The following is a 19907-nucleotide window of genomic DNA, read 5'->3' on the forward strand; positions in this document are numbered from 1 at the left end:
CACAATAGACAGTATCGTATTTCCCAAACAGTGCTGGTGCTATTTGGGCAACAAGGCAATTAGTAGACTTTCTTGATGTGTAAGTGTCTGAAAGGTCCCCCTTATATTAGACCTCTGAACTTTTTGAAAGAGTGTTGTGTGCTGGGAAATGTGAACTTAACAGTTAACATACTAGACTAGACAAACATTCATTTGTCAGTATGTTGAAGGAGGGAAATGCATGTTATATATCAGCTTGTATACCGAAAGTGTAATAGCTGGCTCTGACAGACAAATTTGATTTGATTTTTCATTTTATTTTTCCATTTATATCCCGTCCTCCCCAGCAGGACTCAGGGAGGCGAACAATAAAACAAGCATAAAAACCAATTCAGATACAGTAAAAGCAAGCTCAGATGGTGACTCCCCTCCCTCCCCGCCATGCCAACAGTAGGCCAATAAGAACAGCAATCAAGTCAGGCAGGCTGGCCAGATGGAAATGCTTAGTGGAAAAGCTCCATCTTACAGGCCCTCCAGAAACAGTGTAGGTCCCTCAGGACCCTGATCTCACATGGGAGCTTATTCCACCAGGCTGGGGCCACAGCTGTAAAAGCCCTGGCCCTTGTGGTGGCCAGCCGGATATCCCGCGGGCAAGGGACCTCCAATAGATTTCCCTCCAATTTGGAAGGGGATGATTTGGAAAAGGGAACTGGGGGAGTAGACAGTCCTGTCCCCCTACAACTCAGTTCTCAATGCTGCATCCCAATTTTATGGAGCAACTGATTAGTACCTAGAAACCCCTTGAGGAAAAGTTGCTTCAGGAGGGAGGATCTGCAGAGAGAAAGGAACAGGCAACGCAAGAGTTAAAAATCCCCCCTCCCCTCTTCCAGCTCCTATCACGCCCTGCCAAATACATTAGCTAACAAAAGTGGCCATGAGGGATTTATTGCACAGTTTTAATTTAATTATGTGACGTTTTCCAGCCAAGGACCTCGAAGTGGTTACAATAAAAGTATCACAAAACAATTCTTAAAAACAAGGTACAAAGTATGAAACACAGTCCAAAAAAGCAGAATTGGCCAATAACATGCAGCTCCAACCTGAGGTCCTAAAGGATATAGGCAGCAAAAGTGGGCAGAAGGTGAGCTCTGTTTTTGCGGGGTTAATCTTAAAACCAGTCTTTAACTGTATGTTTTTTTGAGGACTTGGGAGGGCTTTTGTTTGTGTGGGTGTTTTCTTTGTTTTGGGCAGTGTGCTATTTAACTGCCAACCAGCTCTTTTGAGCAGTCTCTGAGTGGCAGTGGCAGATTTATCAGTAAGAACCAATCTTTCAGGCAAGAGTAGAAGGTAAGTTAGAGACTTGATTGGGGGCAGAGGCTTCAGTCACTAGATCTCACTTCCTGGAGCTCAGTGAGCAGGGGCTTGGCTAAAGAGACAAGGTTTACACTAATCTCTGAGCAATCTCTGAGAGGCTGCGGCATGTACCATAATCTCTGAGAGGCAGTAGGGAACAGAACAGAGAGCAAAAGGTGAACTCTGTTTTTTTGTGGGGGAAGGGGTTGTCCCTAAATCTTTAAATATAAGTCTTTCATGTGTATGTTTTTGAGGGCTTGTGGTTGTGTTTTTGGAGGGCTTGTGTGTGTTTTCTGAGGGCGGGGGGGGGGACTTTGTGTGAAGGGTTTTCTTTGTTTTTGGTTGTGAGCTTCCCTCAGGCTCCTGAGACATGGAAAAAGGGGAAAACTCATCAATGAATTCAAACAAATAGCCATGAGAAATTTAGAGAAACTAAAGTGCAGAATTAGTTGACTCACTGAACCCAAAGGGTGCTCACCAATGGCTCATCTTCACTCTGGAAAGAAGTGACTAGTGGGGTGCTGTGGGATTCTGTCCTGGGCCCAGTGTTATTCAACATTTTTATCAATGACTTAGATCAGGGGTAGGGAACCTGCGGCTCTCCAGATGTTCAGGAACTACAATTCCCATCAGCCTCTGTCAGCATGGCCAATTGGCCATGCTGGTAGGGGCTGATGGGAATTGTAGTTCCTGAACATCTGGAGAGCCGCAGGTTCCCTACCCCTGACTTAGATGATGGAATAGAGGTCATGCTAATCAACTTTGCAAATGACACAAAATTAGGAGGGGCAGCTAATAACCCAGAGGACAGGGTCAGAATTCAAAATGACCTGGACAGTTTAGAGAGCTGGGCAAAAACTAACAACATGAATTTCTACAGAGATAAATGTAAGATACTACAATTAGGCAGAAAAAGTGAAATGCACAGACATAAGATAGGTGACACCTGGCTTTGCAACAGTACATTGAAAGGGATCTGGAAGTCTTAGTAGACCACAAACTGAACATGAGTCAGCAGTGGGATGTGACAGCCAAAAACCTCAATGCAATTCTGGGATGCATCAATAGGAGTATAGTGTCTAGATCAGGGGTCTGCAACCTGCAGTTCTCCAGATGTTCATGGACTACAATTCTAGATTGAGGGATGTAATAGTACCACTCTATTCTGCACAGGTCAGACCTCACTTGGACTACTGTGTCCAGTTCTGGGCTCCACAGTTCAAGAAAGATATTGACAAGCTAGAACAGGTCCAGACGTGAACTACCAAAATGGTAGAAGTTCCGGATCTCATGCCTTATGAGGAAGAATTGGGGAACTGGGTATATTTAGTCTAGAGAATATAAGGTTAAAGGGTGACATGATAGCCATGTTCAAATATCTGAAGGGATGTCATGTTGAAGAGGGAGCAAGTTTGTTTTCTGCTGCTCCAGAGACTAGGACAAGAAGTAATGGATTCAAGGTGCAGGAAAAGAGATTCCACTAAAACATTAGAAAGAGCTTCCTGACAGTGTTTGACAGTGCCTTGGAGGGTGGTAGAGTCTCTTTCTTTGAATGTTTTTAACCAGAGGCTGGATGGTCATTTGTCAGGAGTGCTTTGGCAAGGGGTTGGACTTGATGGCCCTTGGGGTTTCTTCCAACTCTATGATTCTATGAAATATCAACTCTTTTCCAGTTTATAACATATTTCATGCCTCATCACCAAAAACTGGTAGTTATTTGTTGTAGGTGAGCAGCTATTCTGAAAGTGCAAAAACATTCCAGCATGGACAGTTTGAGTCTCTTTGATGTGAATTATTACACAGATGTGCGCAAAACATCCCTGTAAATATTGCCTATAAAAGCAGACTAATAAAAAACTGCATAGCTGTAAAATTAGACAGACTTCACAGAGCTCGCTCTAAAGTACATATGAACAGGATTGCATCCTACAGTTGCTCCCAAGGGTATCCCTGGTTCAACATTCTAACCGGTTTGACATTATGTCTCTTCTGGGATTTGATACCAAGACAGCTGCAAAGTGGACTGATTCATACCACTATCATTAGAAGACAGCCACTGCTCTTCCCACCCACAGGGCCAGAGTTGCTCCTACCTTTGTGGAGAGCAATCTGGTCAGGTAGATTTCAGGAAGGACTTTTTTCCTATGACTTTGCCGATGAGATTTCTTATTTTCATTCAGTTCATCTGTGGGAAGAACCTAACAATTGGAGAAGAAAGCTTATATATGTTGAAATTAACTTATAAAAACTGCCAACAAAGCATTCATGTTACAAAAGATAACAAAAGAAAAGGGGGAGGGGGTAGAACAGTACCCCGTGCTATAAACCAAACCACTCAGGCTGTGTACACTGGAACAATATTAAAAATAAACTGCTCTGTTTGCCAGCTGTGATGCTTGACTCCCTTCCCCCCTTTAATGAGTAAAGAATTTTACTTCATGTTCTGTTTATATTTGTCTACAACATTACTACACACAATACTCTCTTCCTTTCTGGAAATTGACAATGGTTATAAAGATAAAATATGTTTATAAAGATCGATGCAAGACTAAGATCAAGATTAAGATACAAAAAAAGAGTTTCCACCTTCACTCTTCCAAACAGAGTGTGTTCAGTTTTTATCTTATTACGCAAATGATGCAGAGTCTGCAAGGGTCTCAATCGCCCTACCCCTCCTCCACAGTGGGTCTGACTGTTGGCCAACAAGCTGGCCAGCTGACAAATGAATCAGTCCACATAAGCTGCACATATGGAAAGCATTCCAAGATTTGCCTTTGACGATAAACCATGTTCAGAATTACAGCCCTTTAGTTGCTCATTGCTCAACTGCTGTAAGGTGGGGGAGAACAGCAGGGACTTGTTTCCTAACCTACACACTTGACAACTTCCATTGGACTAGGTCAGTCTGCTTCACGCCCACCAAAGCATCCCGTTTAAGCAATCATTTCTACAGCTTTATTTAAAACTGTTGTGATGTGTGCATACATTGATGGAGTTTTCTTAATTAGCATGTGCCATGTCAGTCACATGCTTCCTTGGGGTAGGGGCCCAATTCCCAAATTAAGAGGAGACAGAGGATCAAAGAAGAAAATGACCCCCTAAGGAAAATAAGTTTGGCCCACCCACAATGGAAGAGTCATTATCCCCAACTGCTTTTGGAATAAGATACTTACCAAGTGAACGTATTTTTCGGTGTCCAAATCTTTCACTGAAAGGGGAGAAAAAGATTTCAGAAAATGAAGAAACTGACTTGGTTTGCTATTCTGCACAGCAAGACTTTTCTTAGAAAGAATGTTTGAATATTTCTGCTGTTCCTAAGGATACTGGGTTGGATGCAGTCCAACATTTTGCTAGCATTAAGATCTCTTGTGCAAGTGGAAATGCAAGAAAAAGTCTGTGGTAGCCACATGCATTAAGTCAACTTTGTGTTTCACTTTGCGCATGATCTTGTGCAACCACTTTCAGGGCACTATCACATATAGCAAAGAATGTGCTAGGTGTTGCACAAGGCCTTGCACAAGGAGAACTGGGCTAAGTCTGTTTATGCTTCCACTTGGACATTGATGAATCCAATCCAATGAGCAGCGATGACACAAAGTATAATTACTAAACACTGAACACAAGTAACATTAACAAATGAAATATTAACTCAGATGATATTTCCATGGTTTCTGACAGAGAAATTTGTGTTTTGTGATTGGAAAAACTGATGCTGGTTCAACTGAGATTGGAATGCAGAAGATACTGGCTTCCAGTGCTCTATTCTCCAATGGTTGGACCACATACAAAACTAGCAACGTTTAGCCTTGGTGGCTCTTCATGGGTGAACATTTGTCAGCTCCTTGGAAACGGCATGAACAGAACTTTGGAGAGAATCAAATCTGATTTACTGGAAAAGAAGGGATTACAAACCTCAGATCCTCACCCTCTGCTCAGTTACATTCCTCTGGGGGTAGGTAAAACTGCTGCATCTAAGTGTAATCTCTTTTACTTACTGCATTAGCCTTCAGGGATAGCAATACAATACGAAAATGCATGTAATGTGAAAAGAGGAACCTAGCAATATTCTAACACCACTTCTCCATCAACACAGACAAAGGAAAGCTGGGTTTATTCATTTCACTAAGGAGTCCTACACCAAAAAGGAAAGATCAGATGTGACTAATCAGATGTAGAGTGCTCTGTTTATATGGTAGATGCTTAATTAAGGATAGCTGCTTGTAAGCATTTACTAGAGAAGACAATGAAACAGGCTTATCTAATATCTAGTATACAGATTGGAACCCCCCCTCCCCCCACAAGAAACTGGAAACATTTGGAAAATTCTTCAAAGAAATGTGATCTGGAAGCACATGCAAAGCATTGAAGTGTATCATAGTGAAGAACAAGTCAAGGTTCATAGAGGAATCAAGGTTCATAGTCATAGAGGAATCCTCTCCACCACTGAAGAGGACCTCGCCACACCATCCTACAGCTCCTCTTGCCATGTGTTTAGAGAGGCTACCAACATGGCACTACTGCCCTCTACATGATCACCAGTAGCAAGTCCTTACATAAAGCAAGAAGAAGAAATATGGCAATTCTATAGGTGTTTGTTTGTGACTAGGCAGATGGGGCTTCATGACCAACCTGAAGTTTTGGGGCTTCATGACCAACATGATCCATAGGTTGAAGACCACAGTTCTATACTAAGGGAAAAATTATGACATTCCCCTACAGGTGTCTGTATATTCCACACAAATCAACATTTTGAGTAATGCAGATCCACTTGTTATTAAAAAAAAGCAAAAAAAAGATAAAAAAGAAAGACTAATGAGGAAAAAAAACAAAGAAAAAGGGAAGGATGAGGGGAGATTGTTTCCGAGAGCTCAACAGCTCACTCACATGGCTGATTCTAGATTTTTTTGGAACTGGTGGCTCTGAATGCAGACCTCTGCAATCCACCTATCAAATTTTAAGGTTCCCCTTATCTGGGAAGGTGAGAACTAAGAAAAACTTGTTCTGCAGCTGGCCAAATAGCCCATATCAGCAATGCGTATGTAGTCTGGGAGCACTCGTAGGCTTAACCAGACTGAAAACCCATTCCACTGTTCAGAAATGAGCATTTTGAGACTCTGCCACAGAAAAAACACAGTAGCACATAAGTAGCACTGCTATCTTTGCTAAAGACATTTGAGATTCTTTCAGGCAGTACTATGAAACATTCTGTTTTTAACCCTGGTCATGAACAGCTATAGAATTGTTTGCACTATACAGAACTGTTTGTTCTATAGGGTCAGTGTGGTGTAGTGGTTAAGAGCAGGTGGACTCTGATCTGCAGAACTAGGTTTGATTCCCCACTCCTACACATGAGTGACTGAGTCTTATCTGATGAACTGGATTTGCTTCCGCACAGCTACATTCCAGCTGGGTGACCTTGGGCTAGTCACAGTTTCTCAGAATTCTGTCAGTCCCATCTACCTCACAAGATTTCTCCTGTGGGGCGAGGAAGGGAAAGATATTTGTAAGTTTTGAGTCTTCTTACAGGTGAGAAACAATGGGTATAAATCCAAACTCTTCTTCTTGTGAGCCAAGGGGTATGGCCCTTCTTCTGGGCTAGGCACCCTTCTTCCAGGACTGGGCAACCATTACAGCATGCCTGCTGACCTCCTTCCTGCCCAGCCAGCCAATCCAGTGCAGCCTGGAAGGTTTGGAGGCAGGGTTCTTGCAAGGCTCCTTTCCCTGACCTACTTGAGGCACCATCACTATGTCCAGGCCTCATTAAGCCATATGTTTTCTCCCACTCAACCCTTCCTCTGTGTAGTGCTTTTTGGGGTGTTGTGTTTGTATGATGTGTTTATTTTGCTTTCTTCTGTCACTACTGAATTGGTAGTAGCAGGATGGAGATGGATTCTTTTTTGGGGGAAAGTAGCTTGCGTGGCCATTTCCCTTGTGTCAAGGATCCCTATAAGGATCACTCGTGTCAAGGATCCCTCGTGTCCCTCGTGTCAAGGATCCCTATAAGGATCACTCCGGGGTGAGTGCTTTGGAAACATGGCCAGCTTGGGGACTGTCAGGTGTGCCCTCACCTTGAGTGCCAAGGGGACTACTGTGTGGCTGGAACCCATATGGAACCCATAAAATTGCCATCTTGGATGTCCTTCCTGCTGGGCCATCTAGCTTGTTGGCAAAGGGCAGAGGGGTGATATCTGCTGACAAGTGGGGTCACCTGATATTTATTGGCAGACAGGGTGGTTGCCTGATAACTGGATCCATTTCCCATGCTGTTCCAAGGCTCTGACAGCTGCTGTTCCAATAAAAGTTGTGGCCATTTCTCGCCAGTCAAGATGACTGTATGGTTACTCTGTGGGCTGTGGTTCCACCTTCCTGTTCCTTCCTGCCCTCTTAATTGCTGGGCTCTCACCAGGGCCACAATGACTGCTGAAACTTTAATCAACCTACTTGTAGGCTACCAACTCAGCTCAAAACTTTCTACATAGTGTCTGAGGTGGGTGGAGATTAGCAGTCAATGTGACACACAAAAAAGAAAAGATGACAGCCATTCAAGTACAAAAGTCAACAAACAAGACTATTCAGGAATTGTGAAGAGAATGACCTCACAGCCACTAGTTTGAAGGTCAGAGCTATGTTATATTTATGGAGAGCTCCAGGCCTGGCCGCTCTTTGAGCGCTGCCAAAATACTCTTCACTACTCTTCAGACACTGATTTTTTTTCTCCCTTTCAGACTTCTGGCTGCCATTCAGGGAATGTCATACACTGCAGAGAACAGGGCACTAAGTGTCTCTGCTCCGCCTTTCTGTCTCTTTGTGTAGCCATCAATCCTGCTCAGTTTCGTGGAGGATGTTGAAGGCTCTGAGATGAATGGTAGGATTCAGTGACATAAATTACTGCAGCTAAATCACTGCGACTGTTCCGAGAGATGGGGATCTTGCAAGTCCCAGTTACAACCAAAGCAATGTCATGATGGCTGATTACTTCTAGACAGCAGGAATTTTTCATAGCACCATGAATGTCTTCACCTTGAATGGAAAAACAAAGGGCACCTTCACACATGAGGCCTACATCGCTTTTAAGAATCTCTTGTGCTATGTATACAAATGCTTCCTCACTGTTAATGTAGCAGCGGAAGTGGAGGGATGATATTTGTGATGCAAATGAGTCTTTTGGCAACTATAGTATTGACATTTGCATTACAAACCCAACTGAAGCAAGAATAGGCAGTAAGCTTCACATATGAAAATTCTCAAACAGGACTTAGTCCAAGACTGATATACGAGAGTTGCCGCTGGATTTTCCCATATTGTAATGGAACTGCATTACGATATTGCTGGGACTTACTAACCTAGGATTCAGGAATCCAAAATGGATTTTGGAAAGGGTCAGGATGATTTGGTGGGCATCTGAAATCTGGATGATTTGGTGAACCTCTGAAATGTGGATCTGACATGGCACTCCTGGGGAAAAGTTCTGCCTGTTTCTGGTACGAACAGAAAAAGCTCACACACCTTCCTAGTAAGTCTATATCTGCTGCTATGTGAAAAGCAGTTTAAACAGCAAGGTCAGGGCAATACAAAGAGAGAGGGAGATGAGGTTTCAAGGTTAAGGCTCCAGTGCTTGAATATGTATACAGGGATGCTTGTTGCCTTTGACAAGACTGAAGCTGGAAGACTGACGGCGACTTGTGGTCTTCCCCACAGGTCAAAGAATCAACCAAAATCAGTTGCCACATCCACAGGCAGAAACACTTCCTCGTTGGTTAAGAATGCCTAATGAACAGCAAGAAAATTCTAACCACCTTGAGCCCAGGACTGCAAATACAATTCGCAGACAAAGAGTCTGCTCAAAAGTGTGTGGTTCAGGTGTTTTCCCATGTCGCACTAATTACTCCAAGGTTTTGATGCAGAGACCTTTGTTAGTCGAAGTGTCTGCTATGTTCAAGTGTTTACTATGCTGGAGAAATAGGAATGCAAGATAAATTAATAACCTCAGATCCCCTGAACTTAGACAGACAGACAGACAGACAGACAGACAGACAGACAGACAGACAGACAGACAGACAGACAGACAGACAGACAGACACACACACACACACACACACGATTTTTCCCTTTTCATAGGAACTGTGCTTTTAATGGAGGCTGTATTTGAAAAAAGAAGACCTGTGCAGGCAGAAGGAATTCTTAACCTTTTCCCTTTTGATGCTTTCAATATCCACGAACTGCTTGTTGCTGAACATGGTATATGGGCCTCCACATGAACATATGAAGCTGCCTTATTCTCAGTCAGACTCTTGGTCCTTCAAGGGCAGTATTGTCTACTCAGACTGACTGGTATCCCCTCTCTGGATCCCAGACAGAAGTCTTTCTCATCACCTACCAGCTGCTCCTTTTAGCTGGAGATACTGGGGATTCAACCTGGAACCTTTTGCATTTTAAGCACATGCTCTACCACTGAGCCACAACACCTCCACCTTTTACTTCTTCAGCCATCAAATCACAGCTGATTTACTGCGACCCTCTGGGGTTTTCAAGGCAAGGGACCTTCTGGGGTGATTTGCTGGGCAAGATCACAGAGTTGGAAGAGACCACAAGGGCCATCATGTCCAACACCCTGCAATGCAGGACAAGCACTCCCAACATATGTTCATCCAGCCTCTGTTTAAAAACCTCCAAAGAAGGAGACTCCACCACTCTCCAAGGCAGTGAATTCCACTGTCAAACAGTCCTGACAGTCAGAAAGTTCTTTCTAATGTTTAGCTTACTTTTTAGGAAATGGCAGGAGGAGGAACCTACACATATTACTCGTCTGTTTTAGTTTGTCAGCCTTCATGGCTGCATTTTGTAAAGCAAAAAGTCAAGATAAACTGACAAGGGCAAAGCAGCAGTATATAAACTTTGTAAAATAATAAATAATGTGACTATCATGTATTTTTCAACTCACTCAGATGGTGATTTGGAATGCAAAATCTGATTTTCCACGCTTCTGGGGAAAAACAACAGAGAAACCCTGAAACCTACAACATCGTCTATGACTGTTCGTGAAAGAAGCCTACCTCTGCTTAGAGTGGTGTCTTTCTTATCAGTTAAACTCATAGCAAGTGAGGCACCATCAGGGATCTGTCAATGAGAGGAAAATAATGAAACAGTATATTAGAGACATGCACCTTATTTGTGACTCTCTTACAGACAATACATGAAGATTAAAATTCATCTTCTTATGCTCTAGTTACGTAGAGGTGATGCTTCTATGAGGCGAAGAGAAATGAAACCAGAAAAATAAAATTCCCATTTCAACTCTGTATATTTGAAACCTTGACATGAGAAGAATATTTCTCCTGAAAGAAAGATGCCATACTCAGCTCCCCATGGCCCTTGTCTTCATGTGCATGAAAGACACTTGGAGTCAAATTAGACACTATTTTGGCAAACATATAATTCCAACCTACATTTACAGGAATAAGGGAGATTTGAAAACACTACCAGCAAATGAGAGGGGATATTTGATCCCTGGCTGATCCCCCCGCCCCCCACCCTTCACTTCTGGGGCTTTGGATTGTGACAGGAGGAAAGCAAAACTTCAAGAAATGACTAGGCTGACGGATATTTGTAGAGCAGAACCAATAGATGCAGAATGGGTTAATGCCCCCCCCCATAATTCTCCCATGTAAATATTTGTCTAGCCCCCCAAATTAGCCATATGAGGAACTGGAATCTCTTTGGTTCCTTTGGAACATCTAGTTCTGTGCTTAGATTGCAACCATACTGGGACTTGTTGAAGGCTTTCACGGCTGCATTCAACTGGTTGTGGTGGGTTTTCCGGGCTATGTGGCTGTGGTCAGGTGGATCTTGTTCCTAACGTCTCGCCTGCATCTGTGGTTGGCATCTTCAGAGTGTGTAACAGACTTCCCTCTGTGATACATCTCTGAAGATGTCAGCCACACATGCAGGCAAAACGTTAGGAACAAGATCCACACAGCCTGGAAAAACCACCACAATCATACTGGGACTTTTTCGTACAACCCATTATTGGTAATTGCATGACTACCTGGTATTATTCACAACACATCTGTTGTGAATGCCACTGTTTAGAGATCCATTTCCTGCTTCTCTCTGTGTGTGCATGTGTACCTGTGTGTGCAAATGCCCTTCTTCATTAAAGAAGTATAGCCATTCCGACAAATATGGGCACTGATTTCTTGCACTAATTTTCTTCTTGTGTAGGGTCCTCCCTCTGCATTGGAGTTTTTGAAAAACATGGAAATGAACATGCCCTATTTTACTACATTCATCACAGTATTTCTTTAAGCTATACCACAGCTACTTAATGATCTTGTCTCAAGATTCTGCACGTTTTCTGCCTTCTGCCTTAAATATACTGGTATCAAGGGCACAAAATCAATGTTATTTTAGAACAAGAATGAAAAACCTAAGCTTGTATTTTGGTGTATCTCTGCATGCAAAGGTGTGCGCATGGACAAAACACACGAAATGCGATTGGAATCCTGATCAAGAAACACTCTTGATGGTTGTTTCAGATGGATATTTTTCTTCCTCCGAAGAATGCTTGTGGAAAGAATTACCTCAGAATGATAAATCTATGTGGATTTTTCATGAAAGTTTTTCGTACGGGAGATGACAGAAATCTAATATCCTGTTTTCAGAGACTTCCCACACAACCTATGTGAATTTTTCATTGCGATGTTTTGTAAGTGTATTGGGAGTCATTCCAAAGCATCAATGTGGAACAATCACATAGCAAGGCCTAATTTGCAAAGGTAGTCACATTGTTTCGCTGTTTTTTATGAAACTACCTAACCTGGCTCAGTGTGATGTGCTATTTGTATAAACTTTCTTCCCCAAGATCCAGCAGTTAGTGGCCCGTGTTATATCTATTTGCTTGAAAGTATAATATGCGCATGAAGTAATTTTAAATACAAGCTTAAATCTCTCAAGTTGCATTTCAAAGGAAATTATTTCTTTAAAGAAAACAAAAGAAAATGGGCCATTTGCAGGCCATAATTGACCAATGGGAACTCTGTCACCGCTACTAGATAGAAAGAGGAATGGTTTGATTTTAATTAGGATGGATAGCAGCCACTGGGAATAAGAGGCTCTCCCCCCCAGCAATAACTTGTTTTGCATGAAGAGCGTTTAATTAGTCTCAATGTGTTGCAATATTAACGAGTTTCTCGCCAGGGCAGATGTCTGTTCCCCAGAAGCTCTCACGGAGATATGGCAACCTCTCTGCTTGTGTCTGCTAATCCTGCTTGGAAAGCGAATCCTAGTGTGTCCCTAAGGAAAAGCAGGCCCAAAGGAAGGGAACTTCTTCAAGTGTTCATTCTTTTTACCTTATAATGTGCTAGCGTGTTCAGTTTCTTCCTGCCATCCTCCATCACTGACGTGTCGTCGAGGTCCCGAAGGATGTAGCTGTCAGTGCTTGTGGCAAACCATTCTAAATACAGAAAATGGAACAAATGGAAGCCATGGCCGATCACTGCTTGTGCAGGCGAGAACATAAATCACTTTTTATTCAGATGCCACCTTTGACAAGGGGCACAGGTGTTTCAGCACTAAGCTCCGCTCCTCTAAGGGCCAAATAGAGACACCATCAGCTACTCACAGCGGGAAATCTTCCAATGTCAAGCCAAGGAGGTAAAGAAAGGAAAGTTCTGAACTGTGCTGTGATTTATGTGCACCTTTCACAATGCACATATCGTACCACTTCAAACACTGCACACATTTTTACTGCATGTAAATGAAAGAAATCTGATAACAAAAGAAAAACATCTGATCTCCAAGTATCTGAACTTTAAAAAAAAAGTAAAAAAAGAAATTAAACTAACATTGTTCTGAACATGTTTATTTAATTCAACTGAATTCCATTGTACTGGTTGGACCTCACAGTGGTCAGGAATTGCATCAGGGAGGAGGAGAAATTTCTCCCTTTGTCTACTTCCATTAGTAGATTTGCACTGACTTTAAGGGCAGGAAAGGTGATTTCATCTCCTTTTCCCTTCCAATTGCAGCCTCTCAAACTCATGCGAATATTAGTCCTTATAGGTCTCAAAATTCCAGGAATAAACTTTCCTAGGGTTGGAAAGGACTGGGGGAGTGGGAGAACATGGGGAAGATTTGTGACCATCAGTGCCTTTTGCTGACATATCACAGGATCCAACCCTGGATCATGGCTGAAAGAAGGTACTATAAACAATACTAAAATCTGGCAATTAAAATCTTGTGTGTTGCTAACATCTTTATCAATTAAAAAAAGCCGAAGGGTTTGAGATTCAGAACAGACAAAAGGAAGTATTCCTTCACACAACACATAGTTAAATTGTGGAAATCTTTGCCCCAGGATGTGGCGATGCCTGCCATCTTTAAGGAAAGTGGACATATTTAATGCTTTAGAGGAGAGTGGACATGTTCATGAAGGAGAGGGCTACTATCTATGGCTACTAGCCAAAATGGCTACTAGTCATGATGCATACTTATTCTCTCCAGTATCAGAGGAGCATGCCTGTTATACTAGGTGCTGTGGAACACAGGCAGGATAATGCTGCTGCAGTTGTCTTGTTTGTGGGCTTCCTAGAAGCACCTGGTTGGCCACTGGGTGAACAGACTGCTGGACATGATGAGCCTTGGTCTGATCCACTGTGACTTTAATTATGTTCTAAAGATTACTCCTGCAACGATTAAAAAGTGCAGAGAAGGGCAACAAGGATGATTGAGGGACTGGAGCACCTTCCCTATGAGGAGAGGCTGCAGCGTTTGGGACTCTTTAGTTTGGAGAGGAGGCGGCTGAGGGGGGATATGATTGAAGTCTACAAAATTATGCATGGGGTAGAAAATGTTGACAGAGAGAAATTTTTCTCTCTTTCTCACAATACTAGAACCAGGGGGCATTCATTGAAAATGCTGGGGGGAAGAATTAGGACTAATAAAAAGGAAACACTTCTTCACAATGCTAACGTGTGATTGGTGTTTGGAATATGCTGCCACAGGAGGTGGTGATGGCCACTAACCTGGATAGCTTTAAAAGGGGCTTGGACAGATTTATGGAGGAGAAGTTGATTTATGGCTACCAATCTTGACCCTCTTTGATCTGAGATTGCAAATGTCTTAACAGACCAGGTGATCGGGAGCAACAGCCGCAGAAGGCCATTGCGTTCACATCCTACATGTGAGCTCCCAAAGGCACCTGGTGGGCCACTGCGAGTAGCAGAGAGCTGGACTAGATGGACTTTGGTCTGATCCAGCTGGCTTGTTCTTATGTTCTTATGTTCTTACAGTAAGTCATGCAAGAAGAAGCTAAGAAGACCCAATTTTTAATGATGTACTAACCTGTAGCAATATCACTGCATAGCGCACCCTCTGCCAGGTATGTAATTCAAATATCCTCAATTATACCTTATGCCATGTTTTGGAGTGCTCCTGAGGTCCCAACAAACTTCCATCTCACTTGTCCTCCCCTCTGTCAGAGAGTTGCCCTTGCTCACTGTCAAAAGCCTTAGGTCTGTGAGCAGTTATAGCAACTTCCACGTTCATCCCCAGCTGCCTTTCTGTAGAATACACCACCTATTAGCAGTTCTTATAGTTTATTATAAGACCACTGTTGTGTAGTCGTGCAAGACAGGATGCTTAGCATGTATCTAGGGCAGTTATCAGTGACAGGTAATATGAGCCAGTGGGCCACTCACAGTGCAATTCTAAGCAGAGGGATTTTTGCCATCAAGTCTTAGCCGACTTAAGGAAACCTTACAGCTTTTTCAAGGCAAGAGACATTCTCTGTGTAGCAACCCTGAACTTCTTTGGTGGTCCCCCATCTGATGAGATCGGACTAGCCAGATCAGATACATCCTTGTGAAACTATTTACCAACATGGTTAAAAAGTGTAACTCTTCTTAAGATTACACTGTCAGTCACTAGTGCAGGTCTAGTAAATTATCTATTGCACTCCCAACCGAGTGTAATTTTTCATCCCTGTAAAACACCGTAGATTCCATCTGAACGTGAGCCAAACAAGCACTGAACTCAGGAGCCCTTGGTTTTAACTCCAGATTATAATTCTAAAGAATTAGGATTAAGATTCTAAACACACATGCACATTGCTTAATCCCAAGGTGGTAGAAAAACACAAAATACAGTGCATGTGGTTCATGTCAAAAGACGAGCCATGTGTACTGTGAATGTCATTCATGTTCTGAAAAATGCAGAAAGTTGTGTGGTGTTGTTGTTTTTTACCAAGGTCAACGTCTTCTACTCTTGGCCACTGGGAATATGGAATATTCTTGCAAAAGGCTTCAAGAATCTTCTCTTTAACTTGGCTGACAGTGTCTGTATCCATGACCCGAATGCTCAAGGAGTCCATCCCGCAGCCTTGGAAAGACACATTAAGATTCTGTGGAGAAAGCTAGCTGTTTAGGATGTGATTTGCAAGACTCACACTATATATTACATTAAGAAAAAAAATGATCCTGAGGGTTGATGAAAACTGATTTTACAGCTCTACAGACTGAAGCGGTCTTCTGTATTCATAGAATAACTAGACCAGAAGGGACAGTAGTAGGAGCTGTCCCTGAATTGTGCTTTGTATGAACTTTAACACAGATATCTTACTGTGCAAGCAGTAAGCAGTAGTAGTAGAAGAAGAGTTGGATTTATATTCCCCCTGTCTCTCCTGTAGGAGACTCAAAGGGGCTTACAAACTCCTTTCCCTTCCCTCCTCACAACAGACACCCTGTGAGGTAGGTGGGGCTGAGAGAGCTCAGAAGAACTGTGACTAGCCCAAGGTCACCCAGCTGGCGAGTGTTGGAATGTACAGGCTAATCTGAATTCCCCAGATAAGCCTCTGCAGCTCAAACGGCAGAGCGGGGAATCAAATCCGGTTCCTCCAGATTAGAGTACACCTGCTCTTAACCACTACGCCACTGCTGCTCCCTTCTTGATAACTACTGTCATTTCTCTGTTCAAAAATGTCCAGCTGTGGCAGGAGAAATATAGAATGATCTACACTATAGAGCTCAACACTAGACAACAAGCTTTGCCTGCATAAAGTCTCAGGTTCAATCTGTACCATTGCTATTTAAAAGATTGTCAGGAAACAGAGCTTTTGCCTGAGATACTGGGGGAACATCTGGTGGTCAGAAAAGATGGTATTAGGAAAGATGGATCAACAGTCTGGCTTTGTGTAAAGCAGCATATACATTCACAAAGAACCTGGCAAAGAGAACAAAGCGGGCATTGTCTTGTCTACATGAATTCATAAAGGCATTTTGAACATCACAGAAACAGCCCCATGTTTAGTAGGTTTGGTAGTAACCTTTTGTAATGTGTTTGCCACAGACAGGCCCAAACCACTGATGGTGCTGTTTTTAGGATGGAGTTGGGCTTCATGAAAAGTAAGTAATGGAATGTAAAAGTTTAATAAGAATTATAATGTTGAAACAGAGAGTCAAGTTACTCATTCTTGGGGAATGGGTTGTTGATATCTCTGAATGGATCTGGTTCTTTTTTTCATCTGAAAACAACGTGCATTAATTTTTATTGCAGTTACTTGCAAACAAAGAGTCGTACAGCCTGATGGGAGAGGGGAATTGGCTGTTGGAGTCAGTGCAGGGCCACGCTGGCATGTTTGCCCACTGGCACTTACTCCACCTAGGAGGGAAACAGGGAGATGGGAGGGCACTCTGGAGCTCTGCGGCACCCGGCCCAAAAGAGCCTCTGCCTTGTTGGTGCAACTGGAAGTGGGCTAGTGGTATTCCTGGGGGTGGAGCTAATGTTAGTTGGCTTCCTCTGGGCTTTCTCGCTGGGAATGCCCCTGTACCGGCCCTCACACTTATGCCATGAAAACAAGTCTGTTTCCCTTATTGGGCTGAGTGGCAGGAGGGATTTTGAATTTTCTTCCTGCCTGGAGCCCCTTTGGAGGTGGTATGGTGTCACCTTCACCACACCATCTCCAGACACAGCACAACCACCCCCACCCACCCCACCACCCCGGTCTGCATTGCACTGATAGGCAATTCCCCAGTTTGGTCTTATGGAGTTATCATCTCTGCAAAGAGAAAGTTAATACTGAGGGCCCTACTGCTAAGCTCTGTCTCATAAATTACAGATGGGAATCTGCTGTGAAGCTGCAAAGGATACAGTGCCAAAAACCTGTTCTCATTTACACCATCATAGCTCAGAAAGTGACCCCACAAATTCTGTAGAGTTCCTCCAGACTTTGGGTATTGTAATCAAAAGCAGAGTTTGGCTAGGATCTTATAAAAGTCTGTCGACTGCATTTACTGTCAGGGATGAAGTTAACGTATTTCCCCTGACTTTACATTCTTAGTTATGAGTGAGTCCCACAAGAGGAATTTTACAGCACCACTTTTCAGCACAATTCCTGTAACACCCTATATAAAAGCCTTCACATCACTAGCTTCACTTTACAACCAGCAACCTTTTTCACTGGCTGTAAAGTCACTGCTTTGCCAGAAATTGTAACGATGAGACACTCTTAGTTTCTACCTCACTCATTGTTGCACAGCAAATGATACTGGCATATATTTTTTAGCATATCCTGGATCTCAGCCAATCAGACAGAATTCTTGGCAGATAATATGTCATCTCCCTCAGAGGTCACAGCACCCAAATATTTAAAAATTTGATGCGTATCTGTGGGCGCTCTTACAAGCCATGTACAAAATAAACTAAACTATTTCTTGAAGCCTTGAAAACTTGGATATCTGATATGCACAATACCTAGGGATACTATATAGTCATCAGACGATGCAATTCCCTATGAATCTTTTTAAAATGCATTTTGCTTAAATACATTTTACATACTTTTAAACATTAAACAGAATACACAGTTCCAACATCCCAGACGGAGGTGATGGGAAAGTAAGAGGGAAACCCCCTCAACGGTTGATTTGCCAACTCTGGTGATTCCATTGTTTATTAGTAAGTAAATGTACCCAATCATTTGGGCCTGTCTTCAGGGATCCCATATAATGATCTCATACCCTGACTCAAAAGGCAATTCCCTGCCCCTTAATTATATGTTCAATAGCTCCTGTAAGCTTAATGACCTTCCCATGAAGCTCTTATTCAAAAATCTTTGGTATAGCTTCTTAAAAACATCTCAAACTCTATAATCAGTGGAAACCAGCTTCATTTGAGAAAATCCTCCTAACCACAAGACATCTCATTTGTGGCAGCTCAGAAACCAGATGCATACCTCAGCTGTGAGATGGAGGGAGCATACCATATCCTAAAATTGATACTGATTTCTCCTGCACCAAATTTAGTCAAGATATTAATGATTCTTTTATATATGTTTAAGAATAGGAACCTCTTACCCGTGGCTTTGCTTCAATGTTTTCTCTCAGTAGCCATTCTTCACTGAGAGTGTACCTGGCTTTTCCGGTGATGGCATCTATAGATCCTTTATTGATCTGCTGTTTGATAGCACAGAGTAGCAGGAAGAAGGGCTCCCCAACTGTTTCCTGGTAAGTAAAACAATGGGAAATTTAAAGAAAGTACACTCCCATAACACAGCTTGTATCTTTAGAGATGTAAATGCTTCCAAGTGGCACTATTCCTCTCTGGGGCATTAAATGATGCCCTGTTTAACATGGTGGTTGTTACAAGCAACGTTTGCTTGCTGTCCAGGAGAGTAATGGCAGCTTTCACCTACAGGAGCAGCTCACTACCCTTCAAGTGATATTTCCACAGAGATTAAAACACTTAGAGATTTTACTGAAGTTTATAACTACCTGCTTTGGTTACAATTTTGAAACTTCTATGACTGCCTGAATTATAGGATGAATGTTGCAGTTCTTCTCTAGTTGGGAGGTCATGGTCTGAGTTATTATCTACATCAGGGGTGGGCAATTATTTTTTCCATGGGGCCGCATAAGAAACAGAAAATATTGTGGAGGGCTGGGCCCTCCTCCCGTCCAGAGGGGGTGTGCTCAGGTCAGCCCTTCCCGCTCCTTGCCCTTCGGTGGCAGTTCGCATAGCAACAGTCACTCGCTCTCGCCACCTTTCCCACCTTTTCCTCTCACGGCGCTTGCGCAATGTGGCGGGGCTCCGAGGGTGGAGAGAGAACTACAGCTTTTTAAAAACTCTCTCGCGATCCTCCCCATCTGTTCCTGACACCGTGCCTGCGTAAAGAAGCTGCTGGGAGCTCCCAAGAAGGGAAGTCATCATGCGCACAAGTGAGAGACCGAGAGAGGCTTTTAAAAAAATAATCCTAGTCTTGCGCCGCTTCTCCCAGCCGCCATTTTGACGACGGGTTCTTCTAAAGCAGGGGCCAGTCAGGGTCATCTGGTGGGCCGGATGTGGCCCACGGGCCGTATAATGCCCAGGTCTGATCTACATTCTGAGGGATGTTGCAAAGACAGTGTCCCAGGCACTCAGGACACTACCTTGATTTCTTTGTAAGGGGACTTACAAAGATTGTACCCACTTAAGATTGTACAGGTGTTCTTATGCCTTGAATACTGCTTGTGCATGGCATAGAATTACTGGGTGGCCTAGGAGAGGCATTTGGCTCCTATTTGAGAAGGAGTCCAACATTAGGAAAT

The 19907-nt window shown here is 43.0% G+C and overlaps 1 protein-coding gene across 1 annotated transcript in view; it reads right to left on the bottom strand.

Moving 5' to 3' along the window:
* PLXND1 (plexin D1) overlaps positions 1 to 19907 on the bottom strand; it is a 180718-nt gene that overhangs the window by 13065 nt on the left and 147746 nt on the right. Inside the window, 6 exon segments of the mRNA XM_048490141.1 lie at positions 3426 to 3530; positions 4506 to 4540; positions 10386 to 10449; positions 12681 to 12784; positions 15574 to 15730; positions 18678 to 18824. Coding sequence (XP_048346098.1) covers positions 3426 to 3530; positions 4506 to 4540; positions 10386 to 10449; positions 12681 to 12784; positions 15574 to 15730; positions 18678 to 18824 — 612 coding nt within the window.

The sequence above is a fragment of the Sphaerodactylus townsendi genome, linkage group LG03 (assembly GCF_021028975.2).
Source record: "Sphaerodactylus townsendi isolate TG3544 linkage group LG03, MPM_Stown_v2.3, whole genome shotgun sequence".
Lineage (NCBI taxonomy): Eukaryota > Metazoa > Chordata > Lepidosauria > Squamata > Sphaerodactylidae > Sphaerodactylus > Sphaerodactylus townsendi.